Source organism: Carcharhinus amblyrhynchos, chromosome 34 (genome assembly GCF_965287045.1).
Source record: "Carcharhinus amblyrhynchos chromosome 34, sCarAmb.v2.hapA, whole genome shotgun sequence".
Classification (NCBI taxonomy): Eukaryota; Metazoa; Chordata; class Chondrichthyes; order Carcharhiniformes; family Carcharhinidae; genus Carcharhinus; species Carcharhinus amblyrhynchos.
Genome location: NC_137357.1, coordinates 3,518,483 through 3,540,472, shown reverse-complemented (window position 1 = coordinate 3,540,472; position 21,990 = coordinate 3,518,483). Strand labels below are relative to the sequence as shown.

Here is a 21,990-nt window from a genome sequence, read left to right as displayed (position 1 = left end):
CTGATAAGGCAGATCAACATGGACGGGAGTGGGGGTACACTGGAGGTAACAGTGAGTGAGGCAAAGGGAAAGCTTACATAGAACAAAGAACAGTACAGCACAGGACAGGCCATTCAGCCCATCATGTTGTACCCAACATGACAGCAAATTAAACTCATCCCTTCTGCCTGCCCTTGCTCCATATCGCTCTATTCCTTGTATATCCATGTGTTTAAGTAAAAGCCCCGTAAACCCCACCCCCTATCGAATCGCCTCCACCACCACCCCTGGCAGCAAGTTCCAGACACCTACCGCTCCCTGTGTAAAAAAACTTACCCTTTATTCTCTTTCTAACCATGTGCTGTACCTGTCCTGGGAGTGTTTGATGGGGACAGTGTGGAGGAAGCTTTACTCTGTATCTAACCCTGTGCTGTACCTGTCCTGGGAGTGTTTGATGGGGAACAGTGTAGAGGAAGCTTTACTCTGTATCTAACCCCATGCTATACCTGTCCTGGGGGTGTTTGATGGGGACAGTGCAGAAGGAGTTGTACTCGATATCCAACCCCATACTGTAGCTGTCCTGGGAGTGTTTGATGGGACAGTGCAGAAGGAGTTTTACTCGATATCTAACCCCGTGCTGTACCTGTCCTGGGAGAGTTTGATGGGGACAGTGCAGAGCGAGCTTTACTCTGTATCTAACCCCGTGCTGTACCTGTCTTGGGAGTGTTTGATGGGGGACAGTGTAGAGGGAGCTTTACTCTGTATCTAACCCCGTGCTTTACTTGTCCTGGGAGTGTTTCATGCAAAGTATTCCATCTTCGAGCCTGGATCAGTTTAAAATTCACCAGAAGAAAATATGCAATCTTCCTTATATTTTATTGAGTCAACATTTACATCAGTAAGTTTTTACAAGGGATTTTTTTTGCAGGGTTGTGTACAGTGAAGGGGGGTTTGCCCTGAAAATATACAACGCAGAATGGACAGGGTTACCGAGAGACAGGGCATAGAAACTGGCCACAAAGAATAAAATACTTCCTTCTTCCACCACTCAAGACCACGTGTGAAGTCTGGAGGTTAGGTTGGGATGACTCCTGTTGCAATAAGAATGATAAATGTCAAGATGATCGCGACAATGACGACAAGCAGGATAATCATCTTGGTGTTTTTCCACCAGTATTTCCGAGCCACTTTCTGTGAGGTCGTCTTAAAGTTCTCCGACTGCAACAGAACAAGAAAATAATATAATCAGGGGCTGTTCTACTTAAATAGGGCCTGTTGTGTCCACTCTCTTAACAATCACTCATACAGCCATAGAGCTTTACAGCATGGAAACAGGCCCTTCAGCCCAACTTGTCCATGCTACCCCATCGTTTTTTAACCACAGAGCTCGTCCCAATTGCCTGCGTTTGGACCATATCCAGGCCCATATCTGGGGCAACACGGTGGTTAGCACTTCCATCACACAGCGCCAGAGACCTGGGTTCAAATCTCAGGTCACTTTCTGTGCGGAGTTTGCGCATTCTCCACGTGTCTGCGTGGGTTTCCTCCGGGTGCTCCGGTTTCCTCCCACAGTCCAAAGATGTGTAGGTTAGGTGGATTGGCCATGCTAAATTGCCCCTAGTGTTCAAAGGTGTGCAGGTTAGGTGGATTGGCCGTGCTAAATTGCCCCTCAGTGTCAGGGGGACTAGCAGGGTAAATATGTGGGATTATAGGGATAGGGCCTGGGTGGGATTATGCAGACACGATGGGCTAAACGACCTCCATCGCCCTGGAGCGTTTCTATAACATTCTGTGAATCCCTCTCTACCCATCTTACCCATGTAACTGTCTAAATGCTTTTTAAAAGACAAAATTGTACCCGCCTCTACTACTGCCTCTGGCAGTTTGTTCCAGACACTCACCACCCTCTGTGTGAAAACATTGCTCCTCTGGACCCTTTTGTATCTCTCCCCTCTCACCTTAAACCTATGCCCTCTAGTTTTAGACTCCCCTACCTTTGGGAAAAGATATTGACTATCTAGCTGATCTGTGCCCCTCATTATTTTATAGACCTCTGTAAGATCACCCCTCAGCCTCCTACACTCCAGAGAAAAATGTCCCCAGTCTACCAGCCTCTCCTTACAACCCAAACTATTAAGACCCACTCACTAACCCTCACACAATGGACATGTACTGGGTTAGATACAAAGTAAAGCACCTTCTACACTGTCCCCATCAAACCCTCCCAGAACAGGTGCAACACGGGGTTAGATACAGAATAAAGCTCCTTCTACACTGTCCCCCCATCAAACACTCCCAGGACAGGTACAGCATGGGGTTAGATACAGAGTAAAGCTCCCTCTACACTGTCCCCCCATCAAACACTCCCTGGACAGGTACAGCACGGGGTTAGATACAGAGTAAAGCTCCCTCTACACTGTCCCCCCATCAAACACTCCCTGGACAGGTACAGCACGGGGTTAGATACAGAGTAAAGCTCCCTCTACACTGTCCCCCATCAAACACTCCCAGGACAGGAATACTGGCAGGACGATGCCACAATTATCTGTTGTGGTTCTCGGCAGAGGGTGGAATATTCTGGTATCTTGAGGGCAAGAAGGAGGCCATTTAACCCATTGGTTCCATGGTTAGTTTGGGTTTATTTATTAGTGTCACTAGTAGGCTGACATTAACACTGTACAAAACTCTGGTGCATCTGCACTTGGAGTATTGTGTGCAGTTCTGGTCCCCACATTATAGGAAGGATGTGGAGGCATTGGAGAGGGTGCAGAGGAGGTTTACCAGGATGTTGCCTGGTATGGAGGGAAGGTCCTATGAGGAGAGACTGAGGTTGTTTTCGTTAGAAAGAAGGCGGCTAAGAGGGGACCTTATTGAAACATACAAGATGATTAGAGGTTTAGATAGGGTGGACAGTGATAGCCTGTTTCCTCGGATGGAGAAAGCTAGCACGAGGGGGCATGGCTTTAAATTAAGGGGTGGTAGTTATAGGACAGATGTCAGAGGTAGGTTCTTTACCCAGAGGGTGGTGAGGGATTGGAATGCCCTGCCTGCTGCAGTTGTAGATGCGCCTAGTTTGGGGGCATTTAAGAGATCCGTGGATAGGTTTATGGATGGAAAGGGATTGGTTTAGGTTAGAGGGTCATTGCTTTTTCAATTGGTCGGCGCAACATCGTGGGCCGAAGGGCCTGTTCTGCGCTGTAATGTTCTATGTTCTATGTAATGAAGTTACTGTCAAAATCCCCTAGCTGCCACACAGTGTTCAGGTACACTGAGCGAGAATTTAGCACCCAACCAGCACGTTTTGTGGACTGTGGGAGGAAACCAGAGCATCTGGAGGGAACCCACGCAGACACGGGGAGAATGTGCAAACTCCACACAGACACTGACCTGAGCTGGGAATTGAACCCAGATCCCTGGCACTGTGAAGCAGCAGTGCTAACCACTGTGCCACCCATTTAGCCATATTCTAGGCTGTGGGCCAAGTGAATGGGATTAGGTGGGAGGTTGGGCATGCTGGTGCAGACACAATGGCTGAAGGGCCTCTTGTGTACTGCATGACTCGTTGATCTAAGAGGGCCTCTAGCTTACACTGGCTTGTAGATCCTCGGTCGTTCTCATAAGGTCGTCCAATTTCTCTCCACGAGCCAGAATACGGTCGACATTTTCAGACATGATGGTTTTTACGCCTTCTACGTCACTCTGGAGGGACCTGACACGGTCCTCCTTCACACGCCCTTCCTCCTGGCAAGAGAGAACATTATCCATTAACACAGCCAAGCAAAAAAAAAGGCGGCTACGCAAAAATGGGTCAAAAATGGCCGCCTGCTCTGCAACCAAGCACCCCTTCTGGACCCTGACACCTCAGTCCCTTGTTAACACTTTGACTTGTCTTCCTCCCCTCAAGGTGGTGAGGTTAGAATCATTGAACCCACACACGCAGAGGAGGCTCTTCGGCCCATCGAGTCTGCGCTGACTCTCCGACATTCTTATCCGGGGCTTATCACAAGACGTCTGAGCAGACTCACCTTGGCAAAGTGTGGCCTGGAGAACATCTTGAGAAAAGAACCATGAGGGAAGATCTACATCGGGGAACAGGCCTGGCCAGTTCACTCAAAACCGGTTAGTATCTTTTTTTGGTTAAAAATTAGAGTTAAGTGCATTAACGTTAAAGTGTTGCATCGGTTGTGAGTTTTGTATGCAATATTGGTGCCTAAAGTGTAGAATAAAGAGAAATGTTTCTTATAAATGAATTTAAGTCCACTCCTGTCCTTTACTTGGTCACGCTAAGTATCTGGGAAGAGGGCTAGGTTTACAGATGGATGGGCCAAAGGGCCTGTTTCTGAGTCTGTAGGTTTAGGGAATTGTAAGACTATAAGTTATAGAAGCAGAATTAGCCCATTTGGTCTGCTTCGTCGTTCGATTATGGCTGGTAAGTTTCTCAACCCTGTTCTCCTACCTTTTCTCCATAACCTTTGACCTCCTTACCAATCAAGAACCGATCTATCTCTGTCTTAAATACACTCAGTGACCCGGCCTCCTCTGTGGCAATGAATTCCACAGATTCCCCAAACCCTCTTACTGAAGATATTTCCCCCATCTCGGTTCTAATCCCAGAAACTCCATGTATTTCCTCCACTAATCACACTGACCTGCACATCTTTGGACACTAAGGGGCAATTTAGCATGGCCAATCCATCTAACCTACACATCTTTGGACACGATGGTGCAATTTGGCATGGCCAATCCACCTAACCTGCATATCTTTAGACACTAAGGGGCAATTTAGCATGGCCAATCCACCTAACCTACACATGACACTAAGGGGCAATTTATCATGGCTAATCCACCTAACCTACACATCTTTGGACACTAAGGGGCAATTTAGCATGGCCAATCCACCTAACCTACACATCTTTGGTCACTAAGGGGCAATTTAGCATGGGAAATCCATCTAACCTGCACATCTTTGGACACTAAGGGGCAATTTAGTATGGCCAATCCACCTAACCTGCACAGCGTTGGACGCTAAGGGGCAATTTAGCATGGCCAATCCACCTAACCTACACATCTTTGGACAGGGGCAATTTAGCATGGCCAATCCATCTATCCTACACATCTTTGGATACTAAGGAGCAATTTAGCATGGCTAAACCCCCTAACCTGCAGAGTATTGGACACTAATTTATCATGGCCTCCTTCTGCACTGTTGGGATTTGATGGAATGTCCACCATCACTCGGAGCACTGATCTAAGGTGCATAAACTGGTTTAACCAGAAATTGGTTTCTATCAATTCCAGGCAACACACAACAAGGCACCATTGATGAAGGAAGATTACCAGGCGGGTGGTTTCCAGCCTTTTGCATGCCTCAGTATACTAGCTTCCTTTAACAAGATGCCAAACAGGGTTGTACACAAGTGTTTTAACCAAAATTTGATCTATTCCAGCCCTCTAGAAATAAACCCCAGTGTTTGCACTTTTTTTCTCGACTTAATAATTTGTGTCACTACCTTTATTGACGTGAGTATTTGTATCCCTTTGTCCTCTATCCCATTTCAAGTCTTATTTTCAAAGTAACCCTGCAGGATTCCATAGCTCCTTTAATTTCGCCAGCTTGTCATCCCTCAGATTTTTCTATGTCACCACTCTTTTTGCCAATTACATGCCAGTTTTGCAAGCTTATTAAACAAGGGATCAACAGTCACGCAAATGTAAAAAGCTCAGTCACACCGTGAAAACTATGTGCAAACCACAGGCCCTGATTAAAGCAAACCCAGATGAGAGTCACGGACCTTTTCATGGAAGGATGTGCAGTTGAAGTTCATGTTTGCCCATTACAACAATGGAAAGGGAGGTTGATATCCCAATGATCAGAGGTTTGGTTATCATTGCTTGATGATATAACATGTACAAGTTATAAATGGACAACTATACCCTATGTATGCATGACGTAACCTTAATCAATAACTGAGGGGATTGAGACATCTATACTTTGGTAAATGTTAATCAAATTTGAAATGAAAATTGCTTGTGTATTTCTAAATTCAGCACTCTGATGACTTTGGATGGCTTAGTCAGAGTCCTGTAGCACTGCAGCGGTCAATAAATCACCTAGAACCACTCTGTGGCTTCGTCTGGCTTCCTGAGGGGAACAATAGTTTCACACACAGTGAGAAAAAGACATTGCGGCAGTCCCGAGACACTTATTAATAGCTACGTTATTTCAGGCCTCCTCACTATTGAATATCCTGCAACCGATTTGTTACCAGTGCAAGTTTAGAAACCGTTTTTAATTCCAAAGTCTGAATCATTAATGTAACTTGTGAAGGAGGTATAATGAACACAATGCATCTGCATAACCAGGACAAGCACTCGCAAAACCACCACCAGAAAATGGCGTAACAAACATCAGGAGGACAGGGACATATTTGGCTATGATGTACACCATTTCGCGTTGTCAATTTTAACTGACATCACTTGGGCTGAGGGGGACAAGCAGAGTCTGCCGAGGAACACACGGCTGCGTTGCACGGAAAATCCCACCCTAACAAGCTGCTAAGCATGGATCCTTTACTATTATTATTTTCTTGCTAGCAGACTCCCTCTGTTGGTATAAGTGCATATGGTATAGTAGCTTCAAGCAGACAAAATGCACAGTGCGATTCTCAATACATTACATACATTTTCGGCATCTTCCAGGGAGGAACACACAGGGAGAACGGTGGAGTGGAGGAAATAAGCAATCAAGATGTTTTACGCAGCACAGAATAACTGAGAAGCAGGGCATTATTAAAGCTACTATGATCGATGTCAACTTCCCTGATCTCAGATGTCAACCCTGGCAAGTTGTGGTGGTCTTTATCCTTTGATTCTAATGCTGGCAGATGATTGGAGCTCAGCAAAGTCTGGCTTTGCCTCGGAACATGGTTTGCTTAACCTCAAGCTACTCAGATCATGATGCTTGACATGTTAGGATTGAGCACGTGTTTGACATGTAAGGAATGATCACATGTTTGACATGTAAAGAATGATCACATGTTTGACATGTAAGGAATGGTTACGTGTTTGACATGTAAGGAATGGTTACGTGTTTGACATGTAAAGAATGATTACATGTTTGGCAGCAGGATGAGGGAGGGGGAAACCACTCACCTAGCTGACCAAATCAAACATGTCAACTGCTGATAAAAGGTGGATCTTTGCGAGAATGTGTCATGTTCTTCTTGGGACATAAACAGTTCTATGCTCAGCCAGGGGTGTTTAGAATTAGTGCTGGAATTGGCCACCGGCTAATGGCAGGCCACTTCTTCTGCAGTGGAACATGTGGCTGGGATTGCATGGAAAATCCCACCCTAGAACTGCACAAGCTGCTAAGCGTGGACTCTTGACTATTCTTATTCACTTGCTAGCAGACTCCCGCTGCTGGTACAAGCGTGTATGTAACTTCAAGCAGGCAAAATGCGCAATTCAATTTTCCATACACGACATAAATGCCCCATTTTGCATGACGAAACAAGGACACCTTCAGGAGTAGGACAAGTTGTTAAAAATACTCCAAAATGCTGGATTACATGTTCTCTCATTATTGTCCCACCCCCTCATCCCTGAGAGAAACAGGGGCGGCATGTTCCAAAGTTTTCAGACACTCTCTGCAGCCATGTCATAGGAACTAGAAGCAGGAGGAGGCCATTTGGCCCTTCCAGCCTGCTCCGCCATCCACGGCTGATCATCAAATTCAATATCCTGATCCTCCCCTTCCCCCCATATCCTTCAATCCCTTTATCCCCAAGAGTGAAATCTAATTTCTTCTTGAAATCACACAATGTTTTGGCCTCAACTACTTTCTGTGGGAGTGAATTCCACACATTCACCACCCTCTGGGAGAAGAAATTTCGCCTCACTTCAGTTCTAAAAGGTTTACCCCTTATCCTCAAACTGTGACCCCCTAGTTCTGGACTCCCCCCACCATCGGGAACATTCTTTCTGAATCTACCCTGTCTAACCCTGTTAGAATTTTATAAGTTTCTATGAGATCCCCATCTCACTCTTCTAAACTCCAGCGAATATAATCCGAACTGACTTTGTCTCTCCTCATATGACAGACCTGCCATCCCAGAAATCAGCCTGGTAAACCTTCGCTGTACTCCCTCTATTGCAATACGTGCCCCATAGAATCCCCACAGTGTAGAAGGAGGCCATTCGGTTCATTGAGCCTGCACCTATCACAATCCCACCCAGGCCCTATCCCCGTAACCCCACATATTTATTCTGCTAATCCCCTGACACTAATGGTCAATTTAGAATGGCCAATCAACCTAACCTGCACATCTTTGGACTGTGGAAGGAAACCGGAGCACCCGCAGGAAACCCACGCAGACACGGGGAGAACATGCAGACTCCGCATGGACAGTCATTTGGAATAGAACTGGGTCCCTGGCACTGTGAAGGAGCAGTGCTAACCACTGTGCCACCATCCCATCCAAAAATAATAGAATCCTGCAGTCCAGAAGGAGGCCATTCAGCCCATCGAGTCTGCATCGACAACAATCCCATCCAGGCCCTCTCACCATAACCCGAGCTCGTCCCCCTGACACTAAAGGGTCATTTAGCAAGGCCAATCAAACTAACCTACACATCTTTGGACATTAAGGGACAATTTAGCATGGCCAATCCACCTAACCCGACACCTTTGGACACCAAAGGGCAACTTAGCATGGCCAGTCCACCTAACCAGCACATCTTTGGAGTGTGGGAGGAAACTGGAGTACCTGGAGCAAACCCACGCAGACACGGAGAGAACATGCCGACTCCGCACAGACAGTGACCCAAGCCAGGAATTGAACCCAGGTCCCTGGCTCTGTGAGGCAGCAGTGCTAATCACCGTGCCACCGCTCATTTTTCAGACATGACAAAACAGAGACAGCTGCAGGAGCATGACAACAATACTGAGAAATGCCCCCACTTCACACTGTCATTATTGCCCCCCCCCTCCTTCCAAAGTTGCCAGCCACACTCTGTGGCCAAGTCAACGTGACATTCCTCACAAGCTAGCCCAGGTTTCAAGCTATCTGACCATAAAGGCACCACAGTCGCAAGTGATTCCTTCCTTGTACTTGACCTACGTGGGAAAACAGCCAGACAGAAGCCTCAGATAATGTTATCGACCCTTCCCATTGGTTCAAGGGTCAGGAATCAGGGGCAGTTGATATCAGATGAGTGTCAATACAGGCGACATGGTGGCACAGTGGTTAGCACTGCCAGGGATCTGGATTTAATTCCTGGCTTGGGTCACTGTCTGTGTGGACTCTGCACGTTCTCCCCCATGTCTGCTTGGGTTTGCTCTAGGTGCTCCAGTTTCCTCCCACAGTAAAAAGACGTGTAGGTTAGGTGGATTGGCCATGCTAAATTGCCCCTTAGTGTCCAAAGATGTGCAGGTTAGGTGGATTGGCCATGTTAAATTGTCCCTTAATGTCCAAAAAAGTGCAGGTTAGGTGGATTGGTCATGCAAAATTGCCCCTTAATGTCCAAAGATGTGCAGGTTAGGGGGATTGGCCATGCAAAATTGCCCCTTAGTGTCCAAAGATGTGCAGGTTAGGTGGATTGGCCATGTTAAATTGACCCTTAATGTCTAAAGATGTGCAGTTGGATGGATCGGCCATGCTAAATTGCCCCTTAGGGAATTAGCAGAGTGAATACATAGGGTTATGGGGCAGGTAAGATGCTCTGTTGGAGAAACAGTGCAGACTCAATGGGTTAAACAGCCTCCTTCTTCATTGCAGGGATTCTATGAACTAACCTGTAAGCCTTTAAGGAATCCAGGACTGTGCTACCACCAGCAAATCCCCTGGGGTAATGTCAGTGGGTTTTGAGGTGAGGTTGTTATTCATGCTTGGAAAGGGGCAGCTTCTGCCTGTTTATAAGGCGGTTAGGGCACCGTCTCTTTCTATTCTGATCTCCAAAACATGACATCAAATTACCAGAAATATAGAGTGAGTGAAATGAATGGGTTTGTGTCTCCCAGTCGCCACTCTGCAGACGCCTTTAATTCCTGGGGACCTGGGCTCAATCCCAGAATTAGTTCTCCCTAAGGGATGTGGTTAATATGTATTTGGGAGAGAAGTTCAGGGGATGGACTCAATGCAGAAAGTTAATATGCTGGTACAGCAGGCAATAACGTGAGCAATTGGCATCTCAACCTTTCGAAGAAAGCAGGTTGGAGCATGAGAATAAGGAAGTCTTTCTGCAATTTTGCAGGTACTTTGTGAGGACACTCTTTGCACACTTTTGGTCTCCTTGCCGAAGGAAGGGGACTCAGACGAGGGTAAAGGTTGGTTCCTGGGAAGAGAGACATTAATTCATGCGTGATGCAATTGAGCCAAATTGAGCCACATTCTCCAGTGTTTACAGGCACAGCGGTTAGCGCTACTGACTCACAGAGCCAGGGACCTGGGTTCAATTCCAGCCTTGGGTAACTCTGTGGAGTCAGTACATTCTTCCCGTGTCTACATGGGTTTCCTCCGGGTGCTCCGGTTTTCTCCCACAGTCCAAAGATGTGCTGGTTAGGTGGATTGGCCATGCTAAGTTCTCCCTTAGTGTCCGAAGATGTGCAGGCTAAGTGGATTGGCCATGCTAAGTTCTCCTTTAGTGTCCAAAGATGTGCAGGTTAGGTGGATTGGCCATGCTAAATTGTCCCTTAGTATCCAAAGATGTGCAGGTTAAGTAGATTGGCCATGCTAAATTGCCCCTTAATGTCAAAAGATGTGCAGGTTCAGTGGACTGGTCATTCTAAATTGCCCCCTAGTGTCCAAAGATGTGCAGGTTAGATGGATTGGCTATGCTAAATTGCCCCTTAGTGTCCAAAGATGTGTAGGTAAGGTGGATTGGCCATGCTAAATTGTCCCTTAGTGTCCAAAGATATGCGGGTTAGGTGGATTGGCCAGGCTAAATTACTGCTTAGTGTCCAAAGATGTGCAGGTTAGGTGGATTGGCCATGCTAAATTGCCCCTTAGTGTCCAAAGATGTGCAGGTTAGGTGGATTGGCCATGCTAAATTGCCCCTTAGTGTCCAAAGATGTGTAGGTTAGATGGATTGGCCATGCTAAATTGTCCCTTAGTGTCCAAAGATGTGTAGGTTAGGTGGATTGGCCATGCTAAATTACTGCTTAGTATCCAAAGATGTGCAGGTTAGGTGGATTGGCCATGCTGAATTGCCCCTTAGTGTCCAAAGATGTGTAGGTTAGATGGATTAGCCATGTTAAATTGCCCCTTAGTGTCCAAAGATGTACAGGTTAGGTGGGTTGGCCATGCTAAATTGTCCTTTAATATCCAATGATGTGCAGGTTAGGGGAATTAGCAGAGCAAATAAGTGGGATTACGGGGGTGGGTAAGATGATCTGTGGGAGAAACGGCACAGAATTGATGGGCCGAACAGCCTCCTTCTGTATTGCAGGGATTCTATGAATGAACCCATGAACCTTTAAGGAATCCAGGACTGTGCTACCACCAGCAAATTCCCCTGGGGTAATGTCAGTGGGTTTTGAGATGAGGTTGTTATTCATGCTTGGAAAGTGGTAGCTTCTGCCTGTTTATAAGGCGGTTAGGGCACCGTCTCTTTCTATTCTGATCTCCAAAACATGACATCAAATTACCAGGAATATAGAGTGAGTGAAATGAATGGGTTTGTGTCTCCCAGTCGCCACTCTGCAGACGCCTTTAATTCCAAGGGACCTGGGCTCAATCCCAGAATTAGTTCTCCCTGAGGGATGTGGTTAATATATATTTGGGGCAAGTTAAGGGGATGGACGCAATGCAGGAAGTTAATATGCTGGTACAGCAGGCAATAACGTAAGCAATTGGCATCTCAACCTTTCGAAACAAGCAGGTTGGAGCATGAGAATAAGGAAGTCTTTCTTCAATTTAAGAACATAAGAACTAGGAGCAGGAGTAGGCCATCTGGCCCCTTGAGTCTGCTCCGCCATTCAATAAGATCATGGCTGATCTTTTCGTGGACTCAGCTCCACTTACCTGCCCGCTCACCATAACCCTTAATTCCTTTACTGTTCAAAAATCTATCTATCCTTACCTTAAAAACATTCAATGAGGTAGCCTCAACTGGGCAGGAAATTCCACAGATTCACAACCCTTTGGGTGAAGAAGTTCCTCCTCAACTCAGTCCTAAATCTGCTCCCCCTTATTTTGAGGTCGTGCCCCCTAATTCTAGTTTCACCCGTCAGTGGAAACAACTTCCCTGCTTCTATCTTATCTATTCCCTTCATAATCTTATATGTTTCTATAAGATCTCCCCTCATTCTTCTGAATATAGTCCCAGTCTATTCAGTCTCTCCTCATAAGCCAACCCTCTCAACTCCGGAATCAACCTAGTGAATCTCCTCTGCACCCCCTCCAGTGCCAGTATATCCTTTCTCAAGTAAGGAGACCAAAACTGTACACAGTACTCCAGGTGTGGCCTCACCAGCACCTTATACAGCTGCAACATAACCTCCCTGTTTTTAAACTCCATCCCTCTCGCAATGAAGGACAAAATTCCATTTGCCTTCTTCATTACCTGCTGTACCTGAAAACCAACTCCTTGAGATTCCTGCACAAGGACACCCAGGTCCCTCTGCACAGCAGCATGCTGAAATTCTTAAACTGCACATCTTTGGGTCAGCATGGTGGCACAGTGGTTAGCAATAATGCCTCACAGCGCCAGGGACCCAAGTTTGATTCACGGCTTGGGTCACCGTCTGTGTGGAGTCGGCACATTCTCCCCATGTCTGCCTGGGTTTCCCCCGGGTGCTGCGGTTTCCTCCCACAGCTTAGGTGCTAAATTTCCCCTCAGTGTAACCCAAACGGGCGCCAGAGTGTGGTGACTGGGGGAATTTTCACAGTGACGTCATTGCAGTGTTAATGTAAGACGTCATAAATAAACTTTAAAACGTGGGAGGAAACCGGAGAACGTGCAAACTCCACACAGACAGTGACCCAAACCGGGAAACGGACCTGGGTCTCTGGCACTGTGAGGCAGCAGTGTTAACCACCGTGCCACCCATTTTGCTGTTATTCCTACTCAAATGGATAACCTCACTTTTACCGAGATCGAAGTCCATCTTCCAGACCCTTGCCCCCTCACTTCAACGCATCTGTATCCCTCTGCAGACTTACAAAGTCCTCCGTACTGGTTCAATGATTCCCTGATACAATGAGAAGTGTTGCCATTGAAACATGTAAAATTTTTAATCCGGTTTTTCCTGTTTGGAGAGTTTGGACTGGATGTCCCTCCATTCCGAGAACTAGGAATCTTTGGAATCCTCTACTTTACAGCACAATAGTTGTTTAATCGTGACATAAATCTTTGGCTGAGATTTTGAAAGATATCGAGAGGTGAGCGAGGGCAGGAAATGCGGAGAAGATTTGGAAGAGTAGAAAGTGCCGAGGCCACTCTTGAACTCACTGATTGGTGGAGTAGATGCAGTGGACAGAATCACAGTATACTACAGTTCAAAAGAGGCCCTTCAGCCCATCGAGTCTGCACTGGTGTTAAAAAAGGCCCTGACTGGCCCATGTAATCCCCCTTGCCAGCGCTGGGCCCATAGCCTAGAATGTTATGATGTGCCAAGGCTCATCCAGGTACTTTTTAAAGGATGTGGGGCATCCCACCTCCACCACCCTCCCAGGTAGCGCATTCCAGACCCTCACCACCCTCTGGGTAAAAAGTTTTTTCCTCAAATCCCTCCTAAACCGCCCATCCCTCACTTTTAACTTGTGTCGCCTCATAACTGACCCTTCAACTAAGCTGCTCCTTATCCACTCTGTCCCTTATAATCTTGTACACCTCGATCAGGTCACCCCTCAGTCTTCTCTGCTCCAATGAAAACAACACAAGCCTATTCAACCGCTCTTCATAATTTAAATGTTCCATCCCAGGCAGCATCCTCCTCTGCACCCCCTCCAGTGTAATCACATCCTTCCTATAATGTGGTGACCAGAACTGCACACAGTACTTCAGCTGTGGCCTCACTAAAGTTCTGTACAACTCCATCATGATCCCTCTGTTTTTGTAATCTGTACCCTGATTGATAAAGGTGAGTGTCCCATATGCCTTTTTCACCACACTATTAACCTGCCCTTCCGCCTTCAGAGATCTATGGACCAGCACACCAAGGTTTCTTTGTTCCTCGGAACTTCCCAGTGTCAGATCTTTCTTAGTATACTTCCCTGTCAAATTACTTCTTCCAATGTGCATCACCTCACACTTTTCAGGGTTAAATTCCATCTGCCACTTGTCCGCCTGTTTGACCATCTACATCTTCCTGTAACCCAAGACACTCAACCTCAAAGGCCTGTTCTTAGACTGTCGCCAAGTCAACACTGAAGAACTGGGTGTTATGGAAACAGTGTCATGCTTAACAAGCTACTGAGTCAAGTCTCTGTGTTGCTATGGCAGTGACACAAGATGGCCGCCTCGGAGAACAAAAGTGAAGCTCCCAGCCAAGCGAGTATCAGGTGCCATAATCTTATTCTGTACTGGCTCTTGCTGCGTAACCATGGTTTGCAGACCACCCTCCCTCACCTTGGCCAACAGGATTCCCCACAAGCGTCTGAATGAAAATTTACGGCAAATTGAGAATTATTTTTAGGAGTCCAGTCATTATGTGGACGTCATAGCCAAACGTTAGCCTCACCCAACGCACGGGAGGGCAGAATCCTAGTCCTCTGTCCTGTGGGCATGGTGCTTTTTATTGATTCGTGGGACATGGGCGTCGCTGGCTGGGCCAGTATTTATTGCCCATCCCTAGTTGCCCTGGGAGGGCAGTTGAGAGTCAACCACATTGCTGTGGCTCTGGAGTCACATGTAGGCCAGACCGGGGTAAGGACGGCAGATTTCCTTCCCTAGAGGGAACCAGATGGGTTTTTCTGACAATGGTTTCACGGTCATCAGTAGATTCTTAAAATCAAAGAGTCATAGAATCCTTACAGTGCAGAAGGAGGCCATTCAGCCCATCAACTGTCCAAAGATATGTGGGTTAGGTGGATTGGTCATGCTAAATTGACTGTTAGTGTCTTGGGATGTGACAGGCCAGAGGGATTAGCAGGATAGCTAAGCGGGGATCGGGCCTGGGTGGAATTGTGGTCGGTGCAGACTCGATGGGCCAAATGGCCTCCTCCTGCACTGTAGGGATTCTATGAAAGCTGAGAGAAGGCATGAAAATGACTTAGATAGAGGGAGAGAATCAGTAGAATCCTTACAGTGCAGAAGGGGGCCATTCAGCCCATCAAGCCTGCACCAATCACAATCCCACCCAGGCCCTACCACCATAACCCCATACATTTACCCTGCTAATCCCCCTGACCCTGAGGGTTAATTTAGCATGGCCAACCAGCAGATCTTTGGGGTGTGGGAGGAAACCGGAGCACCCGGAGGAAACCCCCGCAGACACGGGAAGAATGTGCAGACTGCGCACAGACAGTGACCCAAGCTGGCAATGAAACCCAGATTCCTGGCACTGTGAGGCAGCAGTGCTAACCACTGTGCCGCCCCGAGTAAAGTGGCTAAACGATCGCTGGACACCTCAAAGCAACTTATCAGTAGTCGACCCATGTTGGACGAGGTGGGCTCGAGGAGGAGTTCTTGGAATGCTGCCGGGATAATTTCCTTGAACAGTGTGTGTTGGAGCCGACGAGGGAGCGAGCTATCTTGGATCTGGTGCTATGTAATGAGGCGGGTAGAATTAGGGACCTTGCGGTGAAGGATCCTCTTGGAGAGAGTGATCATTGCATGGTGGAGTTTCTGTTGCAGATGGAGGAGGAGAAAGTGGGTTCCCGGACACGCGTCCTTTGTTTGAATAGAGGGGAGTATGGTAGGATGAGAGAAGAATTGGCGAATGTGGACTGGGGGAGCGCGTTGGAAGGTAGGTCTGCTGAGGAGCAGTGGAGGATCTTTAAGGAGATCTTTCTTGGTGCTCAGCAGAAATTTATTCCGATGGTCAAAAAGGACAGTAGGAGGAGAGGTAATAAGCCGTGGATAACGAAGGAGGTGAAGGAAAGTGTTAAATTAAAAGCGGAGGAATTTAGAGTAGCTAAGAGCAGTGGGCGAGAAGAGGATTGGGAAAGGTTTAAATGTCAACAAAGATTGACAAAGAAGTTGATAAAGGAGGGTAGGAGAAGCTATGAAGCTGGGCTAGCACTTAATATAAAAAAGGATAGCAAGAGTTTTTATAAATATATAAAAAGGAAGAGGCTGGCTAGGGTGAACGTTGGTCCTTTAGAGGATGAGAAAGGGGAGCTAGTGGTAGGGGATGGGGATATGGCTAAGGTATTGAATAACTTTTTTGTTTCTGTCTTCACGGAGGAGGACGTGAATAATTTGCCGGGTGTTAGCGATGGAAAGGTGGTAGGACTGGAGGGTCTTAATGACATTACTGTTACTAGAGAGGTGGTGCTCGACAGACTGGAGGGGCTGATTGTGGACAAGTCCCCAGGACCGGATGGAATGCATCCGAGGGTTCTGAAAGAAATGGCGGAGGTTATAGTGGATGCCTTGGTGGTTATTTTCCAGACGTCGCTGGATTCCGGGGAAGTGCCGGAAGATTGGAAAACGGCTAATGTTACGCCGTTGTTTAAGAAGGGTGCCAGGCAAAAGGCGGGGAATTATAGGCCGGTTAGTTTAACGTCTGTGGTAGGTAAAATGTTGGAATCCGTCATTAAGGAGGAAATTGCGAGGCATCTTGAAGGGAATTGCTTGATAGGGCAGACGCAACACGGTTTCATTAAAGGGAAGTCGTGTCTGACAAATTTACTGGAGTTCTATGAGGATGTGTCTAGGGCAGTGGATAGAGGAGAGCCGGTGGATGTGGTCTTTCTGGATTTTCAGAAGGCGTTTGACAAGGTACCTCACAAGAGGTTATTGCAGAAGGTCAGGGGACATGGAGTTGGGGGTAGGGTGTTAGCGTGGATAGAGGATTGGTTGTCAAATAGGAGGCAGAGAGTGGGGGTCAATGGGTGCTATTCGGATTGGCGGTTGGTGACTAGTGGGGTGCCCCAGGGGTCGGTGCTGGGGCCTCAGCTATTTACCATTTATATAGATGATCTGGAGGAGGGAACCGAGTGCAGGGTGTCGAAATTTGCTGATGACACCAAGATTGGGGGAAAGGCAAATTGTGCGGAGGGTGTGGAGAGTCTGCAGAAGGATCTAGATAGGCTGGGCGAATGGGCCAGGAAATGGCAAATGGAATTTAATGTTGGCAAGTGTGAGGTGGTCCACTTTGGTAGGAATAATGGTAGGAAGGACTATTACTTACGTGGCGAAAAACTGCAGCAGGCGACGGTGCAGAGGGACCTCGGGGTCCTTGTGCATGAGTCGCAAAAACCCAGCTTGCAGGTGCAGCAGGTGGTCAGGAAGGCGAATGGGATGCTGGCCTTCATAGCGAGGGGGATTGAATATAAAAGTAGGGAGGTCTTGCTGCAGCTGTATAGGGCATTGGTGAGGCCGCAGCTGGAGTACTGTGTGCAGTTTTGGGCGCCGCACCTGCGCAAGGATATTTTGGCCCTGGAGGGAGTGCAGAGGAGGTTTACTAGGCTGATACCGGAGTTGAGGGGGTTGAGCTATGAGGAGAGGCTGAATAAACTAGGCTTGTACTCGTTAGAGTTTAGAAGAATGAGGGGAGATCTCATTGAGACGTATAAGATGATGAATGGGATGGATAGGATAGAGGTGGAGAGACTCTTCCCGCTCAAAAAAGACAGTAGGACTAGGGGGCACAGCCTCAAGATAAAGGGGAGGCGGTTTAGAACGGAGTTGAGGAGGAACTTCTTCACTCAAAGGGTGGTGAATCTCTGGAATTCTCTGCCCATTGAAGTGGTGGAGGCTGCCTCGCTAAATATTTTTAAGAAGCGGGTTGATGGGTTCTTGATAAAAGAGGGGATTAAGGGTTATGGGGAGAGGGCGGGAAAGTGGAACTGAGCCACGACAGATCAGCCATGATCTTATTGAATGGCGGGGCAGGCTCGAAGGGCTAGATGGCCTACTCCTGCTCCTATTTCTTATGTTCTTATGTTCTTAAGTGCTTCTGGTAGTGTCGTCACTGTTATAAAGTCGGAAATGCTGCTTGTAAGCTGCCACAAACAGCGGTGCGATAACCATCTGATGATCTGTTTCTGTGATATTGATTGAGGGCTAAATATTGCCCAGGGAGAGCCTCCCCTTCCCTTCTCCAGAAAGGCCACAGCGGTAGCACAGTGGTTAGCACTGCTGCTTCACAGCTCCAGGGGACCTGGGTTCGATTCCCGGCTTGAGTCACTGTCTGTGTGGAGTTTGCACATTCTGCTTGTGTCAGCATGGGTTTCCTCCAAAGATGTGCAGGTTGGGTTGATTGGCTGTGCTAAATTGCCCTCTGTGTCCTGAGATGCGTAGGTTAGAGGGCCTAGTGGGTGGATATGGGGGTAGGGCCTGGGTGGGATTGTACTCGATGGATCGAATGGCCTCTTTCTACGCTGGATTCTCTTACAAACAGCTCAGTTTAACATCTCATTCTGGCCCTCTCTCAGTACCAGAGTGTCAATCCTGAGTTTTGCATCTGGGATTAAAAGAGTTTTTTTCTCCCTGTCACCCAAAATCTTAAATCTGTGTCCCTCCCCCCAGCTAATCCTTGTCCCATCAGCGAATGAGAACAGCTTCTCATTGCCAATTTGTCATAATCTAGTACACCTTCATCGAATCTCCCCCTCAGGAACCATTCTGGTAAATATCCTTCTTCACCCTCTCAACAATCCCTCACATCTTTCCGAAAACAATGAGATAATTAAACAGTTGATTTTTTAAAAATTCATTTGTGGGACTTGGGTGTTGCTGGCTGGGCCAGTATTTATTGCCCATCCCTAGTTACCCTCGGAGGGCAGTTGGGAGTCAACCACATTGCTGTGGCTCTGGAGTCACATGTAGGCCAGACCGGTTAAGGACGGCAGATTTCCTTCCCTAAAGGAACCAGATGGGTTTTTCCGACAATGGTTTCAGGGTCATCAGTAGATTCTTAATTCCAGATTTTTTAAAATTGAATTCAAATTCCACCATCTGCCGAGGCCGGATTCGAACCCAGGTCCCCAGAACATTCGCTGAGTTTCTGGATTAATAGTCTAGCAATAATACCACTAGGCCATCGCATAGTGGAGCCACAGAATCGAAGTTAAGTTTATTTTTTAGTGTTACAAGTAGGCTGATATTAATACTGCAATGAAGTTACTGTGAAAATCCCCTAGTCGCCACACTCCTGTTCGGGTGACACTGAGGGAGAATTTAGCACCTAACCAGCACGTCTTTCAGACTGTGGGAGGAAACCGGAGCACCCGGAGGAAACCCACGCAGACACGGGGAGAAGGTGCAGTCTCCGCACAGACAGCGACCCGAGCCGGGAATCGAACCCGGGTCCCTGGTGCTGTGAGGCAGCAGTGCTAACCACTGGGCCACTGTGCTGCCCCAATCCAACACTGGTTTAATGTCTCATGTGCTCTCTAGTTCTTGATCATTCTGCCAAAAGGGAATAGGTTCTCCCCATTGATTTGTCCAGGTTCACTAGAGATTGACACGCAAAACGAGTACTGAGGGAGTGCCGCACAATCTGTGTGTTTCGGATAACACGTTAGGCTCAAGGGGTGGAGGAATGTTTTCACATCTAGCCCTGGGCACTTATTAAAGTAGGAGCTCTGCCTCGTGAAAGCAAACCTTTAATTCTCATCTCAATCGTGTCACACAATGAGGTGACTTCAACTCTTAATGCAACACGGGTGTGACAAATTCCTCTCTGCTGGGAAGTGAGCAATTAGCATTCCATCGGCAGTTGCCAGAACAAATCGCTGGAGTGTCCCAAGTTTGCCAAGAGACAACAGGAGTGAGGTAAGGCCAACCACAGTGTGTCTGGCTCAGTAAGATCCAAAAAGTGTACAAATAGAATCCTTACAGTGCAGGAGGAGGTTGTTCGGCCCATCAAGTCTGCACCGACCACAGTCTCACCCATGCCCTATTCCCATAATCCCATATATTTACCCTGCTGGTTCCCCTGATACCAAGGGGGAATTTAGCATGGCTAATCCACCTAACCAGCACATCTTTGGACACTAAGGCACAATTTAGCATTGATAATCGCTCTAACCTGGACATCTTGGGACGCTAAGAGAAAATTAGCTTGGCCAATCTCCCTAACCTGCACATCTTTGGACACTAAGGAGCAATTTAGCATGGCCAGTCCCCCTAACCCGCATATTTTTGAACACTAAGGGGCAACTTAGCATGGCCAATCCACCTAACCTGCACATCTTTGGACACTAAGGGGCAATTTAGCATGGCCAATCCACCTAACCCGCATATTTTTGGACACTAAGGGACAATTTAGCATGGCCAATCCACCTAACCTGCACATCTTTGGACATGAAGGAGTAATTTAGCCTGGCCAATCCACCTAACCTGCACATCTTTGGATACTGAGGGGCAATTTAGCATGGCCATTCCATCTAACCTACACATCTTTGGATATAAGGGGCAATTTATCATGGCCAATCAACGTAACCCACACATCTTTGGACTGTGGGAGGAAACCGGAGTACCCGGAGGAAACTCATGCAGACACTGGAGGATGTGCAAACTCCACACAGAAGGTGATCCGAGGCTGGAATCGAATCCCGGTCCCTGGCGCAGTGAGACAGCAGGGCTAACCACTGTGCACCATGCTGCCCTTTTGGACATGGAAGGGAAAGTTCGAGAGGGATATGGGCTGGAATAGAATACAAAATGGACAATTGTACCACAGACGGCTGCGGGAAACACCTTAACTCTCGTGGGCTTCACTCTCCCATGTTGGAGTAGAAACAAATGCCATTTCAGGGCACGGTGTAGAATCAGAGAATCATACAGCACAGAGGATGTCCTTCGGTCCATCGAGTCTGCACCAACAGCGAGAAACACCTGATCTCCCATCTAATCCCATCCACCAGCGCTGGGTCCATAGCCCTGAATGTGATGATGTGCCAAGTTCTCAAACAGGTACTTTTTAAAGGATGTGAGGCATCCCGCCTCCACCACCCTCCCAGGCAGCGCATTCCAGACCCTCACCAACCTCTGGGTAAAAAAGTCCTTCCTCACGTCCTCCTTAAACCTCCTTTCCCTCACCTTGAACCTTTGTCCCCTCGTAACTGACCCCTCAACTGAGGGGAACACCTTCTCACTCTGTCCACGTTCATAATCTTGTAATCAGGTTGCCCCTCAGTCTTATCTGCTCCAATGAAAACAACCCAAGCCTATCCCACCTCTCTTCATCATTTAAATGTTCCATCCCAGGCAGCATCCTGGTGAATCTCCTCTGCACCCCCTCCAGTGCGATCACATCCTATAATGTGGTGACCCGAACTGCACACAGTACTCCAGCTGTGGCCTCACCAAAGTTCTACGGAGCTCTGAAAAAGCAATAAAACTTCCGATACACAGCCAAAATGCTTTAAGCTCCCAGTACTACTTACAACTGCTGCCATGACTCCCCCCCCCAACAGCAAGATCGATCGTTGTTCCACTTATAATCGCAGGAGACTCATGTACTCTGCTGTTCCTGTGAGTACTTCTCAATGCACTTCCTGCTTTTTAAATGTCATCATTCTTTTTTCGCCCAAACTTCCTGCTTCCTACTTAATTACCCATGCTGCGTAGACTACCTCTCTGTGTGGCTGTGGGCAGATTCGAACAGGACAGGAATGTGTGGAGCGTTAACCCTTCCAGCACCATCCTGAAATTCATCCTGTACTCAAAATCAAATATAGAATCAGAGGATCCTGGCCCGTCCAGCCTACACTGATTCTCTGACAGACCATCCCACCCAGGACGCTTCCCCGCATCCCACATATATACCCCATTAATCCCTCCTAACCCGCACATCTCTGGACACTAAGGGACAATTTAGCATAGCCAATCCACCTAACCTACACATCTTTGGACACTAAGGGACAATTTAGCATGGCCAATCCACCTAACCTA

At 47.5% G+C, this 21,990-nt stretch overlaps 1 protein-coding gene across 2 annotated transcripts; it reads right to left on the bottom strand.

Annotated features, from left to right (window-relative positions):
- Positions 1–836: 836 nt before the first annotated feature.
- LOC145361294 (vesicle-associated membrane protein 8-like) lies at positions 837–21,630 on the bottom strand. 2 transcript variants are annotated; one of them, XM_080216944.1, is made up of 3 exons: positions 21,483–21,630; positions 3,568–3,720; positions 837–1,197 (listed from the first exon to the last, which is right to left on the bottom strand). In XM_080216944.1, exons 1-3 carry the CDS (start codon positions 21,492–21,494, stop codon positions 1,054–1,056), a joined length of 309 nt encoding a protein of 102 aa, XP_080073070.1. In that variant the 5' UTR covers positions 21,495–21,630; the 3' UTR covers positions 837–1,053. The 2 variants fall into 2 exon arrangements, with proteins under 2 accessions (XP_080073070.1, XP_080073069.1); XM_080216943.1 differs by lacking the exon at positions 21,483–21,630 and having other exon boundaries at positions 3,568–3,744.
- Between the last annotated feature and the right edge of the window lie 360 nt (positions 21,631–21,990).

Coding starts and splice junctions, on each gene's coding strand:
- LOC145361294 (XM_080216943.1), bottom strand. CDS start 3,744: ATGGATAATGTTCTCTCTTGCCAGGAGGAAGGGCGTGTGAAGGAGGAC. Junction 1,198..3,567: donor CCGAGGATCTACAAGCCAGT/GTAAGCTAGAGG, acceptor GTTCTGTTGCAG/TCGGAGAACTTTAAGACGAC.